This window comes from Helianthus annuus, chromosome 13 (genome assembly GCF_002127325.2).
Source record: "Helianthus annuus cultivar XRQ/B chromosome 13, HanXRQr2.0-SUNRISE, whole genome shotgun sequence".
Classification (NCBI taxonomy): Eukaryota; Viridiplantae; Streptophyta; class Magnoliopsida; order Asterales; family Asteraceae; genus Helianthus; species Helianthus annuus.
The window spans coordinates 166,052,322-166,076,230 of record NC_035445.2 but is presented as its reverse complement, the minus strand read 5'-3'; the positions used below and the strand labels follow the sequence as shown (position 1 = coordinate 166,076,230).

The 23,909-nt window shown below is 38.2% G+C and overlaps 3 protein-coding genes across 3 annotated transcripts; 2 read left to right on the top strand and 1 right to left on the bottom strand.

Moving 5' to 3' along the window:
* Positions 1-1,528: 1,528 nt before the first annotated feature.
* Positions 1,529-1,975, bottom strand: LOC110902310. Its single transcript, XM_022149007.1, has one exon. It carries the CDS (start codon positions 1,973-1,975, stop codon positions 1,529-1,531), a length of 447 nt encoding a protein of 148 aa, XP_022004699.1.
* Positions 1,976-6,714: 4,739 nt separating this feature from the next.
* Positions 6,715-8,103, top strand: LOC110902312 (putative disease resistance RPP13-like protein 1). Its single transcript, XM_022149008.1, has one exon. It carries the CDS (start codon positions 6,715-6,717, stop codon positions 8,101-8,103), a length of 1,389 nt encoding a protein of 462 aa, XP_022004700.1.
* An 11,336-nt stretch (positions 8,104-19,439) lies between these two features.
* Positions 19,440-23,676, top strand: LOC110902313 (putative disease resistance protein At3g14460). Its single transcript, XM_022149009.2, has 3 exons — positions 19,440-21,895; positions 22,202-22,256; positions 23,497-23,676. The coding sequence occupies exons 1-3, from the start codon at positions 19,440-19,442 to the stop codon at positions 23,674-23,676; spliced, it is 2,691 nt and encodes an 896-aa protein (XP_022004701.2).
* The last annotated feature ends 233 nt before the right edge of the window (positions 23,677-23,909 follow it).

Below are 23,909 nucleotides of genomic sequence, written 5' to 3'. Positions count from 1 at the left end.
ATTTTAAATATGTTTATAAACCATTAGTGTTTTCAAGTCTCAAACCTGATTACAAAAACTATATTAGTTGGATAGACAACTTTTTACCCGTTCCAGCCATTTTCAATTTAATTACCCATTTGACCTTTTCGAAAATAAAACATAGCCCCAGTCTACATGTTCGTAAGTAGTGCATAGGAATTGTCATCTCTACCTTAACCCATCAAATTCTAATCTTGGTTTGTTCCCACCAATTTTTTTATTAAAAGATTCTCATGTCAATCATACCATTTTGCATGATCCAGGATTCCAGAATCACCTCTTGCGACACAAGCAGTCCAGGTGGTACAGCAACGGTGCCTCATCCCAAAGCCAGTACGCCAAAGGAGATGTTCTTACCGGAGCCTAGAAAAGACCAATATCTTCATGCAGCTTTAAATGAACAGTTCCAACGGTATGCAATCTCAGATACTTTGTCTTAACCGGACTTTTGACTAATCATCATGGTTACTTAGGCTAAAGGTTGTGGTCATGACCCTCATGACCATCATGACCCTCCACATAGGCGTCGTATCACCCACCTCTAATCCACCATCCAAAACCACTACCCTAAGAGCGTGTACATGACCCAAACCACTATCCCTTTATTATTCTAATATATTTTTGTCTCAAAGTTATCAAATGGAGGGTGTCTCTCATGGAGCATAGACCGAACAAGTTACTATAGGACTGGTTTAGTCACCATTCTACCTCGTCTCATTTGATTTAAGTGCATTTAACTGGCCGTCTCCGTTGGTTTTACACACTATGTTTCACCCTCTTCTATAGTCAAATTACCAAATTACACTTTGGAGTAACAACCACTTTTTACTTTTATAAACTCAAAAGTTCCTGTGTAAGTTCTAACAACAAAGTCGATTAACCCAACTTAATTAACAATTATCCCTACTTTATTATCATAAGATGATATATCATGAAGTGAAATCGTGTTGAATTTTAACAGTTTAGGTCGACAAATATTATTAGTGACTGATCATCAAATATAACCTAATAATGCGAGACTAAAAAAAGTTCATGTATTTTGTATGATAATATTAAAATAGATACATATATTATGTATACGTATAAAAAAAGAATAGTAAAAGAGTACTAAATTTAGTTACCCTAGTATTCTATTATCTAGTAAGACTATCATCATTTTCATTGGTGACGTTCTCCCGGATAGTCCTTGTGGTTTGTTATTTTTTCACCTTTAGTCCCTAACTTTTTAAAATTACACCTATAGTCCTCAACTTTTTCAATTTCGTTTCCGGATAGTCCCTAGCGTGGATGGGGGTTAGTTTTTCAGTTAAGTTGATGTGAAATGACCAAAATACCCTTATTATTAAAAACCCCAAAAGACATCTTCTCCAGCACTTCACTCAGCCACCAGTGCCACAACCACATTCATATACGCTGTGTAATCATATACGTTTCATCTTCTTCATTCATCTCGCCCCAAATCGACATCTTCTTCTTCTTCCTTACATCAACAACATCATCACCGCATTCATTGTAGCAAATAGAATTCATCTCTTAATTTTGTAACTGAATTCATCCATAATTTCCTCAAACATTGATAGATAGATCTCCAATCGTCCGGCACTATGTCGAACGACAGCCCTGGAGCTATCGGGTACGATGGGTAGCCGGCGGCCTCGTTGTACAAGTACCCGCACGACCGACACTCGTAAATTCCGGTGTTTAGGTCTGCGAATTTCTCATCTAACCTGCGTTTATCGAAGTCGTCGGTTTCAGCTACGGGTTCTGATGCCGGTGGTATGTCTTCTTTGGAGACATCAGTAGATTTTGCGGCGATTTGGAGCTTTGGATGTTTGTGTAAGGGGGAAAAGGTGAAGAGGGGCTTGAAAGGGAAGGTGAAATGAGGTTTTGATTTGAGAGAATGGGATTGGGAGGGCTGATTCAGGCGAAATGTCACCGATGCTGCTGAAGCCATTTTTGTTTGGTCTGAATATGGTTTGGTTTGTTCTCAACTTTTAATGATAAGGGTGTTTTGGTCATTTCTCACCCACTTAACACCAAAAACAAACCTCCATCTGTGCAGGGACTATCTGGGAGCGAAAATTGAAAAGTTGGGTTGGGTTGTGAATGTGTATTCAAAATTGACTTGGGTTGTGTATACGGAAGAAAGGAAAACTAGTTTTTTTTTTATTAAAGATTGGATTAGGTTTAATGTCGATAGTCTAATGTTAGTTTGGGCTTAATTGACTTATATAACAAGCTCGACCCGACCCAACTTAACCAGCAATCTCCAATGTGACTTAAATCAGTTCCATTTTCCAAGGGTTAGGTTTTTTGGGGGGTTTTTTTGGTGAGGTATAGTTTTTTTTTTTTTTGGCCGGGGGGGGGGGGGTGTTTAGGTTTTTGGTGGTGATGTAGTGTGTTTAATTTTAGGTTATTGGACACTTGTTACTCTATAAATGCTTCTTATACTTCTTACAATTAGAAGCCTTTGTAGAATAACTTGACCTAAATGTCATTATGTTTTTTATTCTTCAAGTGTCACTGGTTTTGCTTTATGATTTTAGTTATTTATGATGACTATTCAATGATCATTTGAATTGTGTAAGAAATTAATTAATTAATTTAATATTTAATATAAATGCTATACTAAAATATTCATTAAAAAACGATGACCATAAATACAACCATAATACACGGGAGTTCATGTAAAGTAACCGTTGGCAACTTGAAATTAATTTAATCCATTAAGTATTATTAAAAGTAATAATGAAGACAGTGTCATGTGGCTTACAACTATACTTTACAAAAGAAATCTTAAAAAATGTTCACCAAGCAAGAACATCGATAAAATCACTATAAGCATGAATAAAGTAGCAGGAATCAAAGCAAGTATTCAAGTATCACACTTTGATTCGTAGCGGAATAGGTGATTAGGACATGATTAGTTGATCCAAAGCTTATAACTTGCTATTACTTTAAATACTAATTAATCCATATTGAATGTTCCACAAAACAGATAATCCAAATAAAACAATTTAATATATGAGACATTGTTCATAACAACTAAACTACATTTATCCGTGTTTCTTGTTAACTAAGGCTCATCCTATGTCCAAATCTTCTCTTCATGTCTGTTCACTTGTATCATGTGTAAAAGTAGTTTTTGAGTTAACAAAGGCTGGTGAGTAAACCTCATTGTTATTAGGAACATAACATATCTAATTTGTGTATTGAGAAAATGTGCATTAACCAATGAAAGTAAATATGTCCGTGTATCACACGGGTTGAATAAAGCTTTCTTATTCATATATTCGTAAAATCGTATAGATTAAACATTCATACTTTCTTCATGTTTATATGATATTTCTTTTGACCTAAACAAAAAAAGACGATATATTAAATAATATATTTAAAAAGAACTATTTTAATGTTTTTCTTTGTATTATTTTTACTTTTAATCTTTTTATTTGTTAAAAAAAGAACCATCAAATTAGGGGTGCTAAACGGGTCGGGTTCGTGGGTTCAACCCGACCCAAACCCGAAAATTTTAGATGAACCCGAACCCGACCCAAAAATCTTGTCATATATATGAACTCAAACACGACTCAATATTAGCGGGTTAACCCGAACACAACACGTTCAACCCGAATTTTCAAATTGTTTATTTTTTTCGCAAATTAATATATTAGAGTTAAAATTTTATTAAAAAACACAAATGTATATCTTGCTTTTTAATTATAAAACTTTATGACAGTCTCTCTTTTTAAGTTATAATTATGCATACAATACACAACCAAATTAATTTATATTATATAACATGTTGTAAAAAATAATAAAACATGATATAAATGGGTTAACGGGTCAACGGGACTGGGTTAACCCGAACCCGACCCATTTAGCTAAACGGGTGCACGGGTTCAACCTGAAACTAACTTGAACCCATTTAGACTAAAACTAAACCCGCGAATTTCGTGTTAGGTTCGTGTTGTGTTTTCAGGTCGTGTTAGAAATTCACACCCCTACATCAAAGATAGTATGTGAAAAATGTAAACCCATAAATAAACAAAGAAAAAAATAAAAAAAATAGTTGTTTTGTTGAACGGTTAATTTCATACTGAATGGTATAATAATGGAAGAGGACAACGCCCCCGATGAAGTTTGATTAAATATAATTCCTTATCCCGATGCTTATATTATTATTGTATTATTATAATTCATCTTCTTCATTTTTTATCAACATGTGATGCTGGAAGCTTCCGGCGACCAGAAAATTCATGTTTTCGTCGACCATATAACTTCCGTTCATCTTATAATCACCTACACGCTCAGGGGTATCCTAGTATTTGCTTAGAAGTATCCCCAATAAATAAAACAGATTAAAAATAAATTTACACTTCGTCAAAAAACTTGAGGGGTCTCCTGTGTAACCCCTCACCACCACATAGAACCGCCCCTGGTTCTAACCATACTAGAACTAGTAGTATACCCGTCCGATAGACTGGTTTTTTAGCGTCATAAAGACAAAAAAAAATTATTTACGTTTATATGTATAATATGAACTCACCACATGAGTTCACCTTAGACATGTATAATATGCCTAAAAACGAAAAAGCAAGATCGAAGACAATTTCAATAACTCAGTTTGCATTGAGTCTTTAAGTGGACTATGGACTTATAAAACATAAAAACATAGATAATCCGTTGAAGTAAAACACTAAGTAACAGTTATGCATGGGAGACAACCCCTAAGGTTGGACATGTGTAAATATGATTGAATATTTGATTTGTGTTTATTTGTTTCTTTTTTTTTTCAAAATAAAATTGTTTTCTTTTAAGTTTCCAATGCTATTCACATGATGTTTCTCAGTTCTTGCATTTGTTTTTGTTAATTGTGAATCGTTCAACCTAGCTGCGTGTGGGTCATGATGACCCATAAAAGTGTATGTGCGTTTTACTTGCATTCATTTTTATGAATCTAAATTTTGTATTTTAATAATGGTGTAGTTTGTGATTAAACCGAAAAGGTTGACCCAACCAAATTAGATATTTTTTAGAACCGACCTGGTTTGACCTTTACCTATTTTTGTCAAAAACCAGTTTCAACCTGTTACTTGTCCGACCTGACCGATCCGCTTTGCAAGGTATTAAAAAGCATCATCTTAAGTGGAATTGTGGCGTGGAAGCCTCTACACGAGGGTGTGTGGGGCAGGGAAATCTTCACCGGCGTGTGGGCTTATGGGCTTATGGTGTTTTCATTGGTTGGCGAATTTTGGTCGGTTTTGATTGATTCTTGTTTTTTTTTAATTAAAAAACACCACTAACAATGCCGCTCACACTCTTTTTTTGCACCACACCACTTTTTTGACTCGTACTGACCTGGCAGTCACATGTCAAATAACACCACTGTTTCATGCCTCTCCACTCCCTATAGTCTAAAGAGTGCCTCAACATGTGATATGTTACACCAATCAACCCCAGTCAATGGTCAAACTAAGGAATTCTTTTAAGACCAATCCACGTTATCATCATAGGAAAAACCAAATTTGTTTGCTTATTCAATTATGCACGCCTTGGATTCCCTAAATGCAGGTTATTATTTTAAGCAAACCCTTGAATATTATAACATTTACGTCCTGTTTTTTAATATGTAAAGTTCCCAATGAATATCATTAAAAATATATATTTCTGTATGTGCAAATATTTTATTAGGATCTGACCACTTTTCTATTAAAAAACAAGTTTTAAACATAGATACATACTGATACTCATGTATGTACCACATCCATGCATGCATCTATGTGGTAAAACTGCCGGGTCAGTTAAAAGTTTGGGGTAAATTTGTTTCTGGTTAAAACGGGTTTTTTTAATAAAATGTTAATTTGGTTCAGATTAAAGCTAGATGGATTATGAACAAAATGGGCTCGCCTTTGTTGTCGAAACACTAAAGCGAATCTTATTAGGAAGATTTTAACATTTATCATAATAATGAATTTCAAGGATTGTCCTTTATATTTATACCTGTTTTCAGACGCTGTCCTTTATGTTCAAAATTGATGACTTTTGTCCTTTATGTTTTCATATCATTCACGTTTTGTCCTTTAGGCCTAACCCAGTTAGTTTTTCAGTTAAATTTGGTTATGTGCTTTGCACATGAGGGTATTTTTGTCAATTCAAAGGTTGCAGAAGCTTTGAGCTGTAAATCTGCCGTTGAACTTACCTTTGAATTGACAAAAATGCCCTCATGTGCAAAGCACATGACCAAATTTAACTGAAAACACTAACTGAATTAGGTCTAAACGACAAAACATGTATGATATGAAATACATTATTTTCATAATAAAGAAAACAAATGTGGTTCAGTGGTTGAATCCAGAATCCATAAATATTTGATTGTTTCATCTGGGAACACATGTGATCCATCAAATATCAAGTAATACACAAGTGGTTTTTTTTAATGACTACCTACTCCCTCTCGAGTAAATAAACAAGTAGTTTTTTTTAATGACTACCTAAACAAGTGGTTTTTTTTAATAACTACCAGCCAGAAGATGCACAATAAGATTAAAATACAAAAGATAAAAGTTTGACCAAAAAAATTGCAGAATTCACTATTAACAACAGTTTCAATCGTTGTTTCTGTGCACTCATCAATTCATTCAGATCCCTATCACACACACACACAGCTCCCATTTCACTTGTTCACTGTTAACCATGGCTGAAACTCTTGCAAATGAACTCCTCAAAGTCCTTGTTAAAAAGCTGACCGATGAAGCCTTCAAGCGAATTGCTCGTGCTCAGGGTATTCACAACGAGCTCAAGGAGTTGAAGACCACACTGTCCAGGATCCAAGATCTGCTTACCGATGCTTCCCAGAAGGAGGTGACTCATAAATCTGTCAAATCATGGCTGAATGCTCTCCAACACTTGGCTTACGATATCGACGACGTACTCGACGACGTGGCGACTGAAGCTATGCGTCGTGAGCTCACCCTGCAGCAGGAACCTGCAGCATCCACCAGCATGGTAAGAAAGCTCATCCCATCATGCTGCACAAATTTCTCACAAACTCATAGGCTGTCTCCCAAGTTAGATAGGATTAACAAAGAGTTAGAAAATCTAGAAAAACGAAAAACGGATCTAGGTTTGCTTAAGATAGATGAAAAGCCAAGAAATACTAGTAGAAGAAGCGAGACCTCTTTGCCGGAACGCGATGTTGTCGGAAGAGAAGTTGAGAAAGAGCAATTGCTTAAAAAGTTGTTGGGGGATGATGGGTCATCTCAGGATAACTTTAGCGTCTTACCTATAGTTGGTATGGGTGGGGTTGGAAAAACCACTCTAGCTAGACTTTTGTATAATGATACAAAGGTGCAGTGTTACTTTGAACCCAAGGCATGGGTTTGTGTTTCAGATGATTTTGATATTTTCAAGATAACTGATGCTATCCTTCAAGATGTGACTAAAGATAACAAGGAATTTAAAGATCTAAATCACCTTCAAAAAGCTCTCACTGAGCAATTTAAGGACAAACGCTTTCTACTAGTAGTTGATGATGTGTGGAGTGAAAAGTATGGGGATTGGGAAAACCTAGTGCGCCCATTTCTATCATGTGCTCCTGGAAGTAGGATAATCATGACAACCCGTAAGGAGCAATTGCTCAAACAGATAGGTTTTCATAATGTAGACCGTCTCAAGAGTTTGTCGAGTGAAGATGCATTTCGTTTATTTGCAGTAAATGCATTGGGGGTAGATAACTTCGACTCACACACGACACTTAAACCGCAAGGTGAAGGTATTGTGAAAAAGTGTGGTTGTTTGCCTTTGGCTTTAAAGGCAATTGGAAGGCTTTTAAGGACGAAAACAGATAGAGAAGACTGGGATGAGGTGTTGAATAGCGCGATATGGGACGTAGAAGTTGGTAATGCCACTGAAAATGGTAAAGATGTGGAAAATAGTGATAAGATTGTTCCGGCACTTAGGATAAGCTACCATGAACTTTCTGCAGATTTGAAGCAGTTGTTTGCATACTGTTCCTTGTTCCCAAAGACTTTTTGTTTGACAAGGAGGAGTTGGTATCGTTGTGGATGGCAGAAGAGTTTTTGAACCCATCCAAGTCACCAGAACGCTTGCGCCGTGAATATTTTGAAATTTTATTATCAAGGTCATTTTTCCTGTAGGTCCCTTTTCGCGGAGGATTACGAACCTAAACCTTGTTATACTAACCCACTAGCAAGTGCGGAATCCAAGCTAGTAGGCAAACCGAGATGAAGCAAGTATAGAAACAAACACACAAGAGTTCACCGATTAACACCACTGTATTAATACGTATGAAGGTTCCGGTTACAAGCACAATGTTTACAATCAGTTTGCAAACTCTCAAAGTGTGTGTGTGTGAGTTTCGGACAGAATGCTCTCAGCTCTTGTCTGTCTCTCTAAGTGTGCATCTCTATCTTTCACACTACACTGCATGGGTATATATATACCCATACACAGCAGGTCTCATCGAAGGATCCGATAGATGGTCCGAAGGATCATCTATCGATGACACAGTGCTCGAATGATCAGCAAGGACCTCGAAGGATCATCCTTCGAGGTCTAATGGTCGAACCATATCTTTCGATTACCTTGAGCACCTCGAAGGATCCACAATATCCTTCGAGGCTATCCTTCGATACAGACAAGCATATTACTAACAGATTGGCCAAGTCAAACTAGGAGGATAGTTGACTTGGTCAACTTACAGACTAACTCTGGACATCGTTTACATACAGACCGAATACAGACAAAGTACAGACACAAGTGCACCAACAAACTCCCCCTTGGCTGTAGCTTTGTCTTTATCTTCTATAGTTGTAGACTCGTCTCGAACTTCGACGGTCTTTGGTCTTCGAGTTATCAAAACTCTGATGTCCTTTCAAGTCTTCAATGTCGGAGGATCTTCAAAGTCTTCACGTCTTGAAAGTAGAGAGTGTATCAACAAACTACCCGTATCATGTAGGAAGTGTGTTGACAAACTCCCCCTTAACATAAGCTCCCCCTTGAGTTATGCTCGTGAAATACTTTAACTTTATGAAGTGAGATCCTGGTGGTGTTGATGATGGCCAGCGGCAACTCGATCATCTTCATCTCTTGAGCGCCTTCTCGTCGTGTCTTCATTCCAAAGCTTGTCATAGACCATGTTCTCCTAGCCTTTAGAATCTGCACATGCAAGAAATCTAAACGCGTAATGAGAACAACTGCTTGGAACATAGTATAAGCAAATTACACACGAATGACCATGTCACAATCAAACACCGTCCGACAGTTTGAAAGTTTACTAAATTTTTCAATTTTAAGTCTTTAACTTTCAAGCATGCAAATTTCGACCGTTTATGAAGATTTAGTCAATTCGGTTTTCGTTCAGGTTTCAGGCAACGAAGACTCGAGCTCCAACATCGTACGATCGAAAATAAAGTAGAAAGAAAATCTTTTTGGCTTTTATAAAGTTTATATTAAAACACGCCTAAAATCTTTTTGGTATTTTTGAAAGTAAAAGACAACAATTTAAAATCCTTTGAGTGTTATCAAACGACATCACCGCTAATGTCGTACTGATATGCACCAAACGACGAAACTGTTTTAAAAGAAAACAACAAAAGTTAAGCAGAAAATAAACAAATATATACAAACATTCTTTTTGTGAGTTTCGAGGGTAAGAGAATCATATCAGTGTACGGTCATGCCAAAACACTCTTGTTGTTCAGTTAGTTAACATTAAGATAAGCATCCTATAACAATTATCGGTATTGTTGTCCACTTAAGCTCAACTTATCAGATGTAATCATGTTTAGAGGATACGTTAAGGTATGATTTATACTTACCGACCGGTGTTCATCCACATCACGACACATTCCCGTATCAAGGTATGTACGAGAGTTCATCTTACCGGTGAGTATACCGATTATCATCTGTTTGACCGTATAAAATGTGAGATACTCACTTATTTTGATTTGAAAACAAGCCCTATGTGATATAATCACTTATTGATGAGGAACTTGATTTTCATATGCATGAGGTCACAAGTGCAAGTCCGTGAACAGGTCAGTACTTCCGTACAGCAGAGAGACGAACTTGACACCCGGATAGATGTGATATTTTTATCACTTATTTGATTTGGACATGTGATTGTTTATCACTTATTGAGGTCGAATGCAGTATGTAATATTTACACGTATGTATAGTATCATGGAAGATCTAGACTTGCATCCCCGTTATTTTTCGGTAAGAGATACAACCATGATACCCAGATGATAAGCAGCATAAAGACCGAATATCTCAGAACCTCGGCAATCTATCAAACGAAATTTCGGTACTAAGACCATATGCCAATGAATGGTTCCCACCTGGTCTTCAGTCGATTAAGATTTATATCACCCTGCACACTTTAAAATGATTGTGAGCCTACCGATACATCTTATATAGAGCTGCTTATCGATTTTCATTTAAGGTTTAAAGAGGTTAGGATAGACCACTGATGTACTATCATTTTCTCTTTTGCTCGCCAGGAAACTCATTTTTGTTTTTCTATTGTTTTTGTGTTTTTGAAATTTTTCGATGTTTTTGTATTTTCCGATTTTTGGATTTACTCCCCCTAAAATCAACAAACTAAGATAAATTTAAAAAACACACAAAGATATTTACAAAAATGATTTTCCGATGTTGGTTTACTCTTGCTTGACCTTAATGCCATTTACCATAAATAAGTCGGCACGTTGGTCATCGGTGTGGACCTTAACAACATCGATTAGCCTTTTCTCAAAGCAATCACGTATGAAGTGATATTTGATTTCGATGTGTTTGGTCTTTGAATGCTGCACAGGATTTTTAGTGATATCTAAAGCAGGAGAATTATCAACGTATATAGGAGTAGTTAGGAATTCAAAACCGTAGTCCCGCAATTGTTGTTGGATCCAAAGAACTTGTGAACAACAACTTGAGGCAGCAATGTATTCAGCTTCGCATGTTGATGTAGCGACACACGTCTGCTTCTTGCACTGCCATGTGACTAGGCGATTTCCTAAAAACTGACATCCAGCCGTTGTGGATTTGCCGTCGATTTTACATCCGCCAAAATCAGAATCACTGAATGCGACCAAGTCAAAGTTATTATCCCTAGGATACCATAGACCGGTGTCGGGGTAAGCCTTCAAATAACGAAAAATCCTTTTGACAGCTGCAAGATGTGAGGCCTTCGGATTAACTTGATATCTGGCAAGAAGGCACGTTGGGTACATTATATCTGGCCTTGATGCTGTGAGGTACATAAGGGATCCGATCATCGCGCGATAGTATGAAGGGCTAACAGGTTCACCCTTCAAGTCAGGAGTTATTCCGTGATTAGTTGGCAATGGGGTACCAATGGGCGTTGCATCGGACATCTGGAACCGGCTCAAGATGTCTCCAACATATTTAGTCTGATGGATGAATATCCCAGACTCCGTTTGTTGCACTTGTAGGCCCAAAAAGAAATTCATTTCCCCCATAGCACTCATCTCGAACTTATCCTGCATGATGCGCTCGAAATTCCTACACAAAACATCATTAGTAGAACCAAAAATAATATCATCAACATATACCTGTACCAGAAGAAGATCTCCATCTTGTTCTTTGATGAAGAGAGTACAATCGATAAGACCTCTTCGAAAACCGTTCTCCAGCAGATATGTAGATAAGGTTGCATACCAAGCTCGTGGCGCTTGATGAAGACCATATAGAGCTTTGTTGAGCAACCAAACCCGATCGGGATGAACATGATCTTCAAAACCTGGAGGCTGTTCGACATATACCTCTTCTTCAACCACACCATGTAGAAATGCACTTTTGACGTCCATCTGGTAAACCTTGAATCCTTTGAATGAGGCATAAGCCAGAAAGATCCGAATAGCTTCCAGACGTGCAACTGGTGCATAGACTTCGTTGTAGTCGATCCCTTCAATCTGACGAAAACCTTGAACGACTAAACGAGCTTTGTTCCGAATAACCACTCCACGGTCGTCTTTCTTGCATTTGAAGACCCATCGAGTGCCAATCTTCTTGTAGTTCTCAGGCTTTTCAACAAGCTTCCAAACACCAAGCTTGTGAAATTGCTGCAATTCTTCCTGCATGGCTTCAACCCAGGCACTATCTTTCAATGCTTCTTTCCACGACTTTGGTTCTTCTTGTGACACGTAACACGCGAAGGACCAGTCATTTTGTTGACCAGATTCTCTTATAGCTGAATACAAACCAGCATTCCGGTTGTTTCTCAGCTGATTACGCGTCTGCACACCGCGATGGACATCTCCTATTATGTTCTGCTGGGGATGGGTATCGTGAATCCTCATTTCAGGATTATCTGGCACACGAGCATTGATACCCAAATTATTCAGATTAAGATCAACAACCAACTCCACACCAGGAATGTGGGTAGAGGTGGATGCATTCCCTTCAGCAGTGTCTATATTCTGCGTATGAGGTGTATCACCAGAGGCACCTTGTACAGGAGCAGCTGGAGCTGAAGATCCTTCGGCTGCATCATGATATTCATCATCTTCAGAAGAGTCATTATAATCAGCAGCATCTTCAAAAACCTCATTTTGAATCATATTGTTGACGGACGAAGAAGCTTGAGGGTCAACAACAATAGGTCTAACCAAAGGCGAGACAGCAGCATTGTCACTTTCCAACAACATCCGAGCCGCTGCTGATTCTTCGTCAAAGGTTGGCAGATTGAAGGAGTCAAATAGCCCATCATAATCGAACATCCACGGATCACCCGAAGCCCTAACAGGACTCGTGTACCTTTGAACCCTAACTTCACTCCATAGCTCAATCTTTTTGGTAGCTAGATTCCAAACACGAAAATTCGGAGTAGCATATCCAAGGAAGAAACCCTCGATAGCTCTTGCACCAAACTTTCCATCTGGCTCAATCATAGTACAAGGAGCACCAAACGGTTCAAGGTAAGAAAGATCCGGTTTCCTTTTCTGAAGGAGTTCGAAGCAAGTCTTGCCATGTCTCTTAACTGTAAGAACTCTGTTCAACGTGTAGCAGGCAGCCGATACAGCCTCTCCCCAGAATTGAATAGGAAGTTCCGACTCTACTAACATTGTTCTTGCAGTTTCTATAATCGTCCGATTCTTCCTCTCAGCGACACCATTTTGTTGTGGAGTATAACGAGAACTGTACTCATGAAGAATGCCTTTAGAAGTACAAAACTCATCCATAACTTGATTCTTGAATTCAGTTCCATTGTCGCTTCGGATCCTTTTCACTTTCAACGTATAGAGATTCTCTAACATTGTAAGAAGATCCTTGAGGATGCCAGGAGTTTCACTCTTGTGTGCCATAAAAGATACCCAAGAAAATCTAGAGTAGTCATCAGTAACTACTAAACAATAGGCATCACCAAACGTTGTCTTGTGCTTCATAGGTCCAAAAAGGTCCATATGAAGACGTTCGAGAGGCATGCTGACAGTGTTGATTTTCTTCAAAGGGTGAGACTTCTTTGTTTGCTTCCCTTTTTGGCACGAGACATAGATATCTTGTAGATGAAAACTTCTTACAGGCACACCATTCACAAGATTATTTTTCACCAAATGGTTCATCTTTCTCAAGTGAATGTGTCCCATTCTTCTGTGCCAAGATATAGACTCCTTTTCTGTGGCTTTTGAGACAAAGCAAGTGACTTGTGCAGATGTAGTAATCGCTTGGCTCATGTCGAGAATATAAAGATCATTAACTCTCGGAGCCGATAAGAGAATCCATTCTTGTGGAATTTTGAATCCAGGTTTCAGCACATAGCAGCCAGCATCATCAAAAATCACTGAGAACTTTTTATCGCAGATTTGCGACACACTCAAAAGATTGTGATCAATTTGCTTCACATAATTGATCTTATCAAAGCACACGATACCATTGGAGATACTTCCTTCTCCAGTGATGTACCCACCTTTATCACCCGCAAAAGCAACATACCCTCCTCTAATATTTCTCACGTCATACAGGAGCCGTAAGTCGCCAGTCATGTGCCTGGATGCTCCACTATCAACAATCCAATGACTATTAATAGTTCCTCCTAGAACATCCTGCACATGTCAAATAAACACATCAGTTGAGAATGGGGACCCAAGCCTTAGTGGTCTTGGGTCGTCCCTTGGCATCACGAAACGTAAGCTCGATCTCTTGATGGTTTTCAAGAACAACTGCTCCCCCTGAATTGTCACCCGACTTAGGTAACCAAGTTTGTCTGTGCCTACCAGTCTTTGAAGATTCTGGTTTTACTGGTTGTGACACACTTGGTTCCTTTTGCACTGTTTTAACTTCAGATTTTAAAGCTTTTTCAACAGTTTTTATGTTCTTACGTCGTTGTTTAGTTTCTTGTTCTTTTACAGTTCGTTTATCTTGTTTAGGTGAAACTGACCGACGTTGAGGGTGAACTATTTCAGGTGGAGCTTTTTCAACCAATTTCTTCTTTGGAGCATTTGGGCAGTTTCTGATAATGTGCCCAATTTCTCCACATTTGAAACAAGTTCTCCTTTCAACAGACTTAGGAGAACTTGATCGACTACCAGATGTTGAACCTGTAGAACCTGAGGTACTTGCTCTTTCATCACACCCGTTTGTGTGTTGGGTGTAATTGTTATCACTGTTACGTTTCAAAATCTTGACTTGTTGTACAAAATCAGTGTTTGATTTGTTTTCAAAAGTCTCAATTTTATCGGTACCTTTTGATGCAACAAATTTAACATCTTTTCCTTTCTTCATGTAACGAGCTCCTTTTGATTCAACCTTAGCCTTTGGCTTTGGAGCTCGTTGTTGTTGTTTACCCTTAGAAGCAGTAGGTTGTTGAGTGGTTGGAGATTTTTGATTGCCAAACTGTTTTCTAATCTCAGCCTTAGGAATTGGATCACATTGTGTTACCACAATTCCCGGAAGTGTTTTTCCCAAAAATTTGTTTGTATTGTCTTCAAAGACTTTGTCAATCAAAGATTTATTTACATTTTTAATTGGAAAAACATGATCTGAGTAGATTTTATTATCTCCAACCAAAGTGTACAACACATTACTGCTTTTAACAGTAGACACACTTGTCTTATCAACCTTGACAGGATCAATCACTTCCTTCTTAACAGATGGAACCTCAGGAGTATCAGGATCACAAAGGATGTGATTCTCTCGTGGAATATCTACTCCTTTCATCTTGCTAAGTGATTTATCCTGATCTCTTACAGCCACTTCTGATTCATCATCCGATGTCTCATAGTCCTCGATAATTGGAGGACTTTGCTTCATGGATGGTGAAGTTTCTTGTTCCTTAGAGGCTGTGTCTGAAGAATTGTCCGGTTTGAACCCAAGGCCAGTAGTAAACTCCTCAACATCAAGAGGCACACTGGGTTCATACCGAGGCATTTCTTCCTCATCAGGCATCTTGGTATAGTTGTTCATCAAAGGGGGCGGACATTTGTTATACCCTATGCCTTTCTGGTTTCCCTTTAGTTGTTGAACATCGATGATGTGATCAAGCACAAATTTGGAGTTAGAATAACTATCCAATTTCTGTTTGATCGCATCATGTTCGCATTGGGCAATGGCTAATTGCTTTTTAGTTTCTTCCACAATGTTAATATATTCATTTATACTCACTTGTTTGTGGTAAACTACTTTGTTAACCTCGGACACATTTTTCTTTAAAGTTTCTATTACAGATTTAAATTCTTTTTCATTCCGGGTTAAAGCCATGTTTGCCTCTTTGCATTTCGACAGTTCAATAACCAAATTCTGGTTATGACTATGAAGCTTTTCTGATTCAAGCTTCATTTCTGCACATGATTTACAAATACTAGGGGCAGGAGGTTCAGAATTTACCTGACTAGTAGAGACTGAACCATTTGCCATAAAGGCAGTTTGAAAAGAAAAAGCTCCATCTTCAGAAAATAGCTTTTCCATTTCCGTTGATGTAGCAGCAGCCTTCCTAATCAGAATTGATTTCTGACATTTAAGCTCATCAGCTTCATTCAGAAGATCCTGAATATCTTCACCTTCTTCCTCCTTCTCATCAGGCTCTGAATGATTATCCCCAGAAATAGAGCCTTCTTCATCCGAACTTCCAGAATAACCAGAACTGTCATCACTCCCAGAAGATTCTTCTTTATGAACCTGCTCGATGACCTTAGCATACAAAGCAGTTCCACTTCCCTGATCACCTTCACCAAACTGCACTGACCAGTCACAGCCTTCATCAGCTTGAACAGCCAAAGCCCGATTGTGATTTGTAGTTCCAGGCTGTCCCTGACTGTTGTTCACTGCCACCATCCTCCGTTCACGGTTTTCTTGTTGGGCATTCACATTCGTCTGGTTTCTGAAAGGGTTGTGATTGCCGTGTTTTGTTGGTCGAGTGCACTCACGTTTAAAGTGCCCTTTCTCGCCACAGTTAAAGCACGTGACGGCATTAATATCAAACCCATACTTCGTGTTTTTCTTTCCTTCCAACGAAGTTCTTCCAGTTCGTGCCATGAAATCTTTTGCCCTTCTAACCGCACTAGCAAAAGCCCATTTAATATCCATCAACTCCATTTCTTCCTTGTCGATCTGATCATAATCTTCATTGGTCATGTTGATGTTTCCAAGCTGACCTGCTACCAAACCACAGTAAGCACTGACCATGGTGTTGATAATCTCCATATGTTCCTTAGCAACTTCAATGCTAAGGTGTGAAAGATTTGAGTTGTCGACTCGGATTGTGTGATGACTTTGGGGTTGAGGTTGAGGATTGCTTGTATAGTGAGCTTGCTGTTGTTGTTGTTGAGGTTGTGGTTGTGGCTGTTTTGGAACAGGAATGTAGGACCTCGGATCGAATTGAGGTTGTGATGGAGCAGCTGTTGACTGAGGAAACGGAAAGGAACTTGAACTTGTATTGGACACAAATGCAGTCTGCAGCTTAGGTTGCTGTTGCTGAGCTGCAGCAGATCTTGCCAAAGCATCGAATCCTGGAAGATACATTTCTGTATTCTGAGGAGCTGGAGCACGTCTTGCTTTCCTAATTTCTTCATCATTTTTATGTTCCAGCTTTTGAATGAACTCATAGATGTTGACTTGATCTAGAGTTCCAGTATGCTTCAATAGTTCAATGAAAGAACTCCACTTTGGAGGCAAGGCGTCAGCAAATCTACTCACCATGTCTTGTTGAGTAGAGACAACTCCATAAGCACACATCTCACTAATCAAATGATAGAAACGTGTGATCATATCATTCAAAGTCTCGTTTTCCAAAAACTGAAAGGATTCAAACTCTTTCTTCAACAAATCATGCCGAGATTTTCGAGCAGCTGCATTGCCTTCTCCTCTAGCAACTAAGGCATCCCACAATGCTTTCGTGGTCTTGCAATATGAGAACTGATGGTAGATGTCTTTGTTGAGTGCTTGAGTAAGTGTGGCAAAGGCCTTTTTCTCCAATTCATAAGCCTTCTTATCATTTTCAAGCATATTTGCATAACCCTCTGAAGTTGACGCAGCAGTTTCAAGATTAGTATTGAACGCATTGATGAAACACGTCCAAAGATCAGTGCTTTGCCCTTGAACATATGTGTGAAAACGGTTTTTCCATGATGGAAAATCGTTCATATGGTTCAACTTAGGTGGACGATTGTTGCTGCCAGTTTCACTCTCACTAATCAGAAGGTTCTGAAGACTTTGACTTTGATTGGATACCAAAGCCCATTGACTTGGACTGATTGATGGCTGTGGAATCATACTCTTTGCCCAATCTGCAGCAGTGACTAACTCTTGATTGGATCGTGAGTCCAAACTCCAATCCCACGGACTAGTACAACTCATTTTGATCAAATATAAGTACCAAACCTACACACCACAAACTGTTAAGTGCAGAAACAGATATGAATCGAAAGATGCAACCTGTTCGAAAGATCAATACTTGTTCGAATGATCAACAAGGTTCGAAAGATCCTTGTTGAGTTTCGAACAAAGACTTCGAAGGATTGACTTCGAAAGATTGACTATACGAAGGATCCTTATCTTTCGAAAGATGATTTCGAAAGATTCTCCTTATGTTTCGAACACAGGTCTCGAAAGATGACACTTGTTCGAAGAATCAACAGTGTTCGAAGGATCACTGTTGATGGCTCGAACAATAACCTCGAAAGATAACCTTGAAAGATTCACCCAACACGAAGGATCCTTATCTTTCGTAATGAACAGTAACTCGAAGGATGTATCTATCGAAAAGATTCCTTGACTCGAAGGATAACACACTGACTTCGAAAGATGTTCGAAGGATGGTTATCTTTCGAATCTCCTTGATCGAAGGATGATCCTTCGAGCTCGAAAGTTATCTTTCGACGCTCTGACACACTGACAAAAGTACGACAGGTTGGTGAAAAGTTGATGTGGTTGGTGAACCAACTTTCGGCAAAAAGGAATGGTCAGACTGTACCTTCCTTACCAACTGCGATTTTGAAATAAAATATGCCAAAAATGGAAATCTTATCCAGAACCTGTTCACCGGAATACTGACCGGAGAAATGGCCGGAATTTACCAACACACTCAAAAACAAGTTTTCAAGTTACCCAACCCAACCTTGAACACTCCCGAAGGTTTAGAAACCGTTTTTCAGTTTAAACAAGCAAGAAAACCACCAAAAACGGGTGCTAAACCAAGTGTTCAAACACACCAAGAACTCGAACAACCCGGTTTTAAACAAGGTAAAGAGCGAGGCTCTGATACCACTTGTAGGTCCCTTTTCGCGGAGGATTACGAACCTAAACCTTGTTATACTAACCCACTAGCAAGTGCGGAATCCAAGCTAGTAGGCAAACCGAGATGAAGCAAGTATAGAAACAAACACACAAGAGTTCACCGATTAACACCACTGTATTAATACGTATGAAGGTTCCGGTTACAAGCACAATGTTTACAATCAGTTTGCAAACTCTCAAAGTGTGTGTGTGTGAGTTTCGGACAGAATGCTCTCAGCTCTTGTCTGTCTCTCTAAGTGTGCATCTCTATCTTTCACACTACACTGCATGGGTATATATATACCCATACACAGCAGGTCTCATCGAAGGATCCGATAGATGGTCCGAAGGATCATCTATCGATGACACAGTGCTCGAATGATCAGCAAGGACCTCGAAGGATCATCCTTCGAGGTCTAATGGTCGAACCATATCTTTCGATTACCTTGAGCACCTCGAAGGATCCACAATATCCTTCGAGGCTATCCTTCGATACAGACAAGCATATTACTAACAGATTGGCCAAGTCAAACTAGGAGGATAGTTGACTTGGTCAACTTACAGACTAACTCTGGACATCGTTTACATACAGACCGAATACAGACAAAGTACAGACACAAGTGCACCAACATTTCCAACATGCTCCTAATGATGAATCATTGTTTATCATGCATGATCTGATGAATGACTTGGCTACTTTTATTGCCGGAGAATTTTTTCTAAGGTTTGACAATCATATGAAGACAAAGACAGAAGCTTTGGCAAAGTATCACCATATGTCATTTACTCGCGAGGAGTATGTAGGTTACCAAAAGTTTGAGGCGTTCAAAGGAACCAAAAGCTTGAGAACATTTTTAGCAGTATCTCTTGGTGTGGATAAAGTCTATTATTACTTATCCTCTAAGATTTTGAATGACTTACTTCCAGAGTTAAGATTGTTAAGGGTCCTTTCTTTGAGTTGTTTAGAGATAAGTGAGGTACCGGAGTTCATTGGTACTTTGAAACACTTGCGATATCTTAACTTATCTCGAACTAATATAAAAGAGGTACCGGAGAATGTTGGCAACCTTTATAATCTACAGACATTGATTGTTTCTAAGTGTCGGAGGTTAACTAAGTTGCCTGAAAGCTTCTTAAAGCTTAAACGGTTACGGCATTTGGACATAAGGAATACTCCGTTATTGGAGAAGCTGCCATTCGGAATTGGTGAGTTGGAAAGCCTACAGACTCTCACCAGGATCATCATTGAAGAAGGTGTTGGCTTTGCAATAAATGAGCTCAAGGGATTAACAGATCTCCACGGGGAAGTTTCAATTAAGGGATTGCACAAAGTGCAAAGCGCAAAGCATGCACGGGAGGCGAACTTATCTCTAAAAAAGATTACTGGATTAGAGCTGCGATGGGTTGGTGTGTTTGATGGCTCACGAATGGATACACTTGAAGAGGAAGTTCTCAATGAGCTGAAACCTAATAGTGATACGTTGAAAACGCTTTCAATCGTGTCATACGGGGGAATACAAATTTCAAATTGGGTTGGTGATCGCTCTTTTCATGAGTTGGTTAATGTGTCAATACGTGGTTGTAAAAAATGCACATCTCTACCCCCATTTGGGTTGCTCCCTTCACTTAAGAGGTTGCAGATTCAAGGCATGGATGAGGTTAAACTCATAGGTTTGGAGTTAACCGGAAATGATGTTAACGCCTTCCGTTCACTTGAAGTTCTAACATTTGAAGATATGTCTGGATGGGAGGGGTGGTCAACTATAAATGAGGGTTCAGCAGCAGTGTTTACGTGCCTTAAAGAGCTTTATGTAATGAATTGTCCAAAATTGATTAATGTCTCACTTCAAGCACTGCCTTCACTCAAGGTTCTTAAAATTGGCAGATGTGGTGATGATGTGTTGAGAAGTCTGGTTCAGGTAGCTTCTTCAGTCACTGAGTTGAGAATAAGTTATGTATCAGGGCTTACATATGAGGTGTGGAGAGGAGTTATAAGGTATCTTAAGGAAGTTGAAGGATTAAGTATCTGGGGATGTAAAGAAATAAAATACTTGTGGGAATCAGAAACAGAGGCAAGTAAGCTTCTTGTGAGATTAAAGGAATTGAGGTTAGGGGAATGTTCAGGTTTGGTAAGTTTAGAAGAGAAAGAGGAGGATGACAATTTTGGGAGCAGCACCCTCTTATCTCTTAGAAGTTTGCATGTAGGTTATTGTAGTAGCATAAAGCGTTTATGTTGTCCAAATAGCATTGAGAGTTTGGAAATTATTGGTTGTTCAGTTATTACAGATGTCTACCTCCCAAAAGAAGGAGGGAATAAGCTCAAATCAGTTAGAATAGGGGATTGTGATAAACTTGAGGGAAAAATCAACAACACAAGCATGCCAATGCTTGAAACCCTATATATTTCTGACTGGGAAAATCTAAGATCAATCAGTGAATTGAGTAACTCCACTCACCTCACCAGCCTGGGTATAAATTGTTGTCCACATATCGTGTCACTTCCAGAGCTTCAGCTATCAAACCTCACCCATTTGTCAATTAGTAATTGTGAACGTCTGGAGTCATTACCTGAGCTATCGAATCTCACCAGTTTGTCAGTTAGTGATTGTGAAAGTCTGGCGTCATTACCTGAGCTAAAGAATCTCGCCTTGTTAAAAGATCTGGAAATCAGAAGGTGTCCAGGTATTGATGTTTCCATTCATGGTGGGCGTTGGCCTCCCAAATTGTGCTCACTTACACTAGAAGGGTTGAAGAAGAAGCCCATATCAGAGTGGGGGGATCTGAATTTCCCACCTTCCCTTGTTGAACTAAGATTATCTGATGAACCTGATGTGAGGAATTTTAGTCAATTGTCCCACCTTTTCCCTTCTTCTCTTACAACTCTGAGCATATGGGAATTTGATAATCTGGAATCACTTTCAAGGGGACTCCAACACCTCACATCCCTTAAACATCTGGCCATTTACAGCTGCCCAAAGGTGAACGATCTACCAGAGACGCTGTTACCTTCACTTTTGAGTTTGAGAATCACTGAATGCCCAAAATTGAAAGAAAGGTGTGAAGGAAGAGGCTCCCACTACTGGCCCCGAATCTCACATATCCCACACATCGAAATAGACCTCAGGTAAATACCCTCAAATTTCCATAAGATAAACTGGTATTCTCAGTCTTTTTTTAATGACAACAACAATTTATACGTTGAAATTAGTAATCACTGTTCATGAGTTTAGACTACTATCTTAACATGTTTAATATCTCTCAAAGGGTTAAGTGGATGGAACTCCATTTTCACACGACTGAATAAGATTTGTTTTATTCTTAAAATTGTTGCACACACAGATCTGAATATTGATATTTTGCTTCACTTGTAAATTTCTGTTTTGTTTACAATATATTATTGACATCTAGTTGACTTTCGGTTGACATGCAGTTATTCATATCAAGTTGACTTTCAATTTGATAATTCAAGAATTAAGTGGATGGAAGTGAATGTTTACGGAATATATTTTTTTCAATATTTCTTCACTATTAAATATCAACTTTTATACAACATTTTGATTGAGATCATGTCTTACTCTGATGTTTTCTTTTCTTAATTCAAATTTATTTCAGTTATTATTTATATCACCTTGACTTTCGGTTTGATAAATTCAAGAATCTGTTCAATCAGAGGGGGGCTGAATGGATATGTTGTTTTTTTTCCTAGCCAATTTCATTATCCTTTTTGCAATTTCTTGAATTGAGTTTCTTCAATGATTCATTTTTAGTAATCCCATTAAAAACCTGGCCTTTCAATTTCAATCCATTTGATTGTAAAACACATAAATCAAACTCTTTCTCATTATCTTAGATCACAAGTGCCAAAAAAACTTAGTTTTGTAAATTTAAATTCCTAACCAAAGGCATATAAAAGAAATCAGAGGTATATATATGATGCAATAAAAGCAAGTTTGCAGTTACACATATGACGCAATAAAATAAAGTAAAATAAAAAAAGTAAACAACACAAAATAAAATAGAGGAATCGAACGTTTGAACTCTTTTTTAGAAGTAAAGGACTATAACAAGTTGTGCTGCAATTCTGTTAACATTGAATGACATGTATTCATTAGAAAAAAACAATAATTGCTATAATTATTATTTTCTAAAATTGGAGGCCCTAGGCCCAAGCCTAGTATGAATAGCCTATAGGGCCGGCTCTGGTTTCAATTTAGTGGGACAATCGAATCGAGTATCTTATATATTATACAACTATGTTTTGCAGGGACCTATAACTATGAAATTGTAAAGGATGAACATTCACAGTTGACCGAGACATATGAGAGAACAGAGAAAAGTCTCAACCTATGAACGAGAGATTTTGGCAGTGTAATCTTCAGGAAAATGGTGTAAATCTCGGGCATATAACGACTGGATCAGCAAATAATAATCAAACTGTCAATGGCATAAGCGTAAGTTCCTTTCAGTCTACAACATTGCACCACCCCATTATCATATAACAACCTGCTTTTGATTATTCGTATTCATGATATAACACAGGATTTAATGGAAAAAAGTTGTTTTTATTTTAACATTCTTGTTATATTTAATTTGAAAAGCAACGGGCTTGGCCACTAATGTCAAAGAGTGTTGTTTGACCCTTGCATTTTTAAATTTGCAGTTAAAAAAAGAAGAAAATCTATCAAGCTTCTTGAGTTGTTTTAACATTCTTGTTACATTACTAAGATTCAAGATAAAGTTGCAACAGAAATCGAAAAAACAACAAAAATGAGAAACAAGGTCACAAACGTTGTAGAATTTGCAAACGGTGTGAGTGAAGAAAGCCTAGAAAAGATGCAGAATCTTCATGCAGATTTCAACGGAACTATCATGCAGTTCCAGTGGTATGCTATCTCAGATATTTAGCAATTTCTCATAACTTACAGGAGAGTCAGAGGCTCATATCGTAACAGGTTGGGCCTACCGAAAGTTCTTTTTGTCTGAAAGTTAAAAATTAATTATTATTAATAATTAGCATCTCAACAGAAGAAATAATATTTCAATGATAAGCCGATTTTTACGAAAACAATTTCAAGGGTTTTAATTTTTTTTATTACACTTATGGTAACTTTACATCTTATAATACAAATGCAGGGTGA